The sequence below is a fragment of the Notothenia rossii genome, assembly GCF_949606895.1.
Source record: "Notothenia rossii genome assembly, chromosome: 1".
NCBI classification, from domain to species: domain Eukaryota; kingdom Metazoa; phylum Chordata; class Actinopteri; order Perciformes; family Nototheniidae; genus Notothenia; species Notothenia rossii.
In genome coordinates, this window is record NC_136912.1 from 87,388,837 (window position 1) to 87,393,836 (window position 5,000).

General features: G+C 37.6%; 2 protein-coding genes across 2 annotated transcripts in view; both read right to left on the reverse strand.

The window, feature by feature from the left end:
* polrmt (polymerase (RNA) mitochondrial (DNA directed)) overlaps positions 1–1,484 on the reverse strand; it is a gene marked incomplete at its 5' end in the record, with an annotated part of 40,027 nt that extends 38,543 nt beyond the window's left edge. The window contains one exon of the mRNA XM_079650816.1: positions 1,428–1,484. Within this exon, the coding sequence (XP_079506942.1) occupies positions 1,428–1,484 (57 nt within the window). The remainder of the gene's footprint in view (positions 1–1,427) is intronic.
* LOC307031690 (uncharacterized protein) lies at positions 930–4,747 on the reverse strand. Its single transcript, XM_079668993.1, has 4 exons — positions 4,550–4,747; positions 3,718–3,810; positions 2,620–3,425; positions 930–2,194 (listed from the first exon to the last, which is right to left on the reverse strand). The coding sequence occupies exons 1-4, from the start codon at positions 4,689–4,691 to the stop codon at positions 2,012–2,014; spliced, it is 1,224 nt and encodes a 407-aa protein (XP_079525119.1). The 5' UTR covers positions 4,692–4,747; the 3' UTR covers positions 930–2,011.
* Between the last annotated feature and the right edge of the window lie 253 nt (positions 4,748–5,000).

The following is a 5,000-nucleotide window of genomic DNA, read 5'->3' on the forward strand; positions in this document are numbered from 1 at the left end:
ATCCAAAGTGACATTACAAAATAGGCGGTCATAAATTAAAAAGATCTAAACTTATATTGCATTCAGGCAGAATATCGACTAAAATATCTATCACGAGGAAGTTGTCTTCAACGTCACCAAAAAAATCAATAACTAATAATGGTAAACAGTCGTTCCAACTTAATTTACCCTACAGATCCTGATATTTTTCACCACTGTCAGCGATTTAAAAAGTAAATATAAGAACCAGTAATGGATCTTTGGAGGCATGGCAGAGATTGATATGTGAAAGTTAAAGCTTTTGAAGTACGATAGCCCTGTCTCCATGTTATGATGTATTTTTAAAATGCAGACTGGGAAGGAGGAGACTGAACATATGATTTCCAAAAGGGTCCATTGTTCGACAGCGTCTATATATCAACATGCATGAGAGGAAATGAAATAAATAAAGTTTGTGCCCTGGAATTTTCCTGCTATAATAACAACTCCTGACTCAGGTTAAGCCCTGCCTGGGCTGCAGGCCAGCTGATTGTATTGGCTGCCATCTACTGTATGTGTTACATTTCCAGCAATAAATCCAAAGTGTGACACACAGCCAGTGACATAAAAACTTGATTAATATTACTTAACTGTGATTTGTCAGGATGACCTAGTTACTGCTGAGACACAACTGGACTACTGGCTGTCAAGGCTTGATACAAAGTTGCTTTGGTGTGAGCAAAAAATAAATAGAACACAGTTATGATCAAACTATTTAATTAGTCTGTTCCAACCTGATTAAGACTATGTCAGCATGCTGCTGCCAACATTACAACTTATTTTCTAAGAAGCTTGGTGAAAAGCCACAATAATTATTACAGAAACCTCTGCAAATTGACAAAAAGAAATTGAAGAAACATCCGTAAGATGCAGTGTTGCCATGGAAACGATATCAGCGATGAGGGAAAGGAACAGCAAACGAGGTGCTAAGAGCTAGGAACAATTGATTCTGTCAGTAGACTACAGGATAGACACTGAACAATGATCAGGTTTGCCATTCAAAACACAGCTGTCCAAACATGATCAGCAGTATAACAGCTCTGTGTTTACTGGAAATTGCCACTGAATTATAACACCGACCCGGTCGCAGCTGACCCTTTGAAGCGAAGCCCTTGAGACAATAGCTGTATTTGACATGGACATTTATGACGTATACCTGTGCTGGCTCTGCTAGTGTTTGAAAGCAGCTTTGATTTACAATTTATAAACAAGACAACTTAAAACTAGACCATAATGGCAAAGGGAAACCCTGACCATCTCCATTGAAATCAATATGTGTCAGAAACAAGTGTTTTTCGAATAAAGAGAGAATCTCAGACTTGAAACAACCACTATAACAATCTTACAAAAGAAAAAAATGAATGCACACAAATAGGAAATCTTTGCAAACATTTGAGTTGCACAGCTACTGTAAAAGCCTTGCTACTGTAGATCCTCATGAGGTGATGCTGCTTCTTTATCCCCATGTGACCAAAGTAACCACCATCCAGCCAACACTATTATTCTGCAGCCTTTAACTAAACCAACAATATCCAAAGAATGCAACATGTGACATTTTCTTAGATTTACACCCTCATCAAAAGTGACAATCATGGCTACGATATTAAATAAATAATATGCTATAACTCCGAAAGGAGTGCAGAAGTACAAACAATGAGCACAACATGACCCCTGCTGGTAAGTCTTTGTATTACTACTGCTCTCCTTTCAACTTAAATATGTCCCAAGGCTTTACAGTAATAGCACTCAGAAGTTAAATATCAAATTATACAGAAAAACATGTGTAAACTTGAAATGGCTTGTAATCACAAACATGATCTGGAACAGACAGACCTCCATCCACAGCACCGTGTCAGCAGCACTATAACAAAGCGTGACTCCACTATTATCATTATGGTATAGGGGGAAAAACACTCTTGCTTGTTTGTATTTGACGCCATTTGGGGGCAAGTAAACAGAAAGGTATACATTAGGTGAGTCTCAAACACGGCTCTTATTGAGTCCTGTTTATTGATGGCATGTGTGTTTTTGTGTGAACATACCTTTTGACAACTTTTGGGGGGCAGTTGGGTTTACGTCCCATACACTCCAAGACACTACAGTAGGATCCCAGGTTTGGCTTCAGATTAGCTTCTTCTAACATAATGAATATGCGGCCAATCTGATTCAAATTGTTCTACAAATAAACAGAGAGAGAGAGAGAGAGAGAGAGAGAGAGAGAGAGAGAGAGAGAGAGAGAGAGAGAGAGAGAGAGACATGGAAGAATTAAACTTTGCCACCATGTGCACTTTATACTAATGTTTAGTCAAATCATTTTTTTGTTGACACCAAGGAAATATTTGACATTTAATCTAAAACACGTACTAAAGGTATCAAGGTATAAGATTATTGTATAAAACGTGATAGAAAGACTGACAACTAATAGAGAACCAGAGTATTGCACATTATCTTCACATGTAAAAAATCCTGATGAGGTTTGCTCTAAGTTAAATCTGTTAAACCATTCAGCCTGATATATCTCAGTGTAAAAACATTTCAAGGGACCCACAACTTGTCCAAAGTTAACCCTCTCAGTTTTAGTATCTAAGTTGTTGAACTCACGTGCTTTGCCAACACCCTTATCATGATGTTGTAGACATTCGTGTTCATAACTCTTTTTTTTTTCTTGTGCTGGTTGATCAGGAATCGCTGCGCCCTCGGAATGTCTTTAGCAAACACACACGCGTCCAGGTAAGAGCAGATTCTCTTGTAGAGGTCCCCACATTCAGCCTCACTGTCCAGAACCTGCGGGTTACTCGAAGACCTCAACTGGCTCATTTGTTGACTGAGCCTCTCCATCTCTCTCATCTCCACCAGTTCTATAGAGCTGACCTTAGCATCAGCAACAGTCTGCTTTGGAGTCGGATTTTTAGATTCCTTCCATTTTCCTTTAGATTTTTTCTGTGTCTTTGCTGCTGTCCCCGCGGCAGCACCGGCAGCAGTGGAGGTAACAGTTGAAGAAACTCTAGCACTAGTCTCATCAGACAATTTGTTGTGCCCTTTAATGGTTTGGATCAAGGGCTGAGTCTTTTTATCAGTGGTAGATATAGTTTGCAGTGATGTACTGGGGAGTGATGAGCTGCTTTTGCTTCCTTTAGATTGTTCTGTCTCTTTCTTTAAATATTGCGGTTTTTTCTTCTCCTCCTGCTTTAACTTTTCCTTCCAGCCGCTTGGCTTAGATTTAGAAGCCTCTTTAGCACCAGTCTGTTTTGATTTAGGAATGACGTTTTCTTTCTTGGGTGTTTTTTTGAGAGCTTTATCAGATAAGACTTTATTTCCAGAAGACGGGTCTTTAAGAAAATGCACCTTCGAATGATGGACATCTAAAACTGTGTCGGATTGGAGTTGTTGGATCCTTGCTTCAAGCACTGAGAAAGAGAGAAATAAAAAAAGTCATATTTTGTAATTGCAATTGTTTGGGAGTAAAAGAGTGGAACACAGAAATAACGACAGGCTTTAACTGCTGATTAAGTGAATTCAAATGCAGAAGTCTTTGATAAAATGGTAAGCAAATGCAGTTTAAGCTGGATACAGAAAACAAGTAACAACTCTTACAAACCAGTATCTGGTATTAAAAAGCACTTATTGATAACATATAACATGGTGAGTTTGGGGGTCAAAGACTGATAAGCATGCCACCTGTGGTCTACATTAACATACCGTGTAACAGAGACTGTTTCAGTTCATGCTTCTTTGTATCTTCTCTCTTTGGGACAAAGGAAATATTTTTTCTTTGAAGTTGCCATGGTGTCTCTGAAAATAAAATTAAAATAATTAAAGATAATAATATTAATAATCATCATCATCGACAATATGCAGAAACAACGGAAACCATAGTGATATGGCATACTGTTTACTTATTGCAGTAAATAAACAATAGCTTTTTATTGTCATCTTATTTTGCTTGATGTTTTCCTTCACTAACACAAAAGGAGGATCAGAGGCTCAAGGAAAGCCCAATGCTCTAAAATGATTAACATACTATGATAACATTTGATTAATTTTCCAATTTAACAAAGAATAAATATTGTCAATATTAAGGTAATATTATTTTATACATTGATTCAGGTTTATAAATTCAATTAATTGTAATATATGTATTATAATAATAGCCTAATGTTATAAAGTAGTGATATCAGATTCATTCAATAGAGTGGTTCTTAAAGGTTTTTCTTAAGGTGTTCCCATTGAGTTTATAATAATTGTTAACTAAGCAATAATAAAGACAGTTACATAACCCGGTTATTTCCCCGGTGCATTGACTGTAAAACAGACGTTTCTGAAAAGTTTACTACAGACACACAGTTAAGCATGTGTCCACAAACAAAACAGCCTCACACTAGACTCAATAACAATACATTCATTCAACATATTCAATGTGCTGTTCTCGTCCAACATTAAACCTAACTGAATATACCCTTGACTTTAACATAGTCCTCGAAGAAACTGGGTAAACTTGGTGCATCATTCTGTGAATGTAGGACAGACTCACCTGATATTCGTCTGACTGCCCCGTCTCTTAGCGACACACACAGCTCACAGCGATCCGCACGAGACAGGCGAACTGCACATTGTTCAAATAAACTGCGACGATTCACACATTTGGCAAAGGCACACAATCTGAGGAGTGACATGTTGACATGTAATAACCGCGTTACTTCTCAACACAGGGCTGCCATCTTAAATAAGACCAAGCTAGTCGCGAGGAACGATCATCATGCTCGTGTAAGGCATGGTGAGTAGATCGCAGATAAATCGAGTATTGTGTTTTTTGGTAATTGTGTTAATCTGTGCTAATTATTGGTTTAAGTTTTCAAGACCAGCTTCTTGTAGACGTTCGCACTTGAAATAGGCATGCTGATGGAAGTCAAATATTTACATATAATATAAAACATAATCATTTCAGTATTTAATATTCATTAAGATTGTATTCAACATATGCC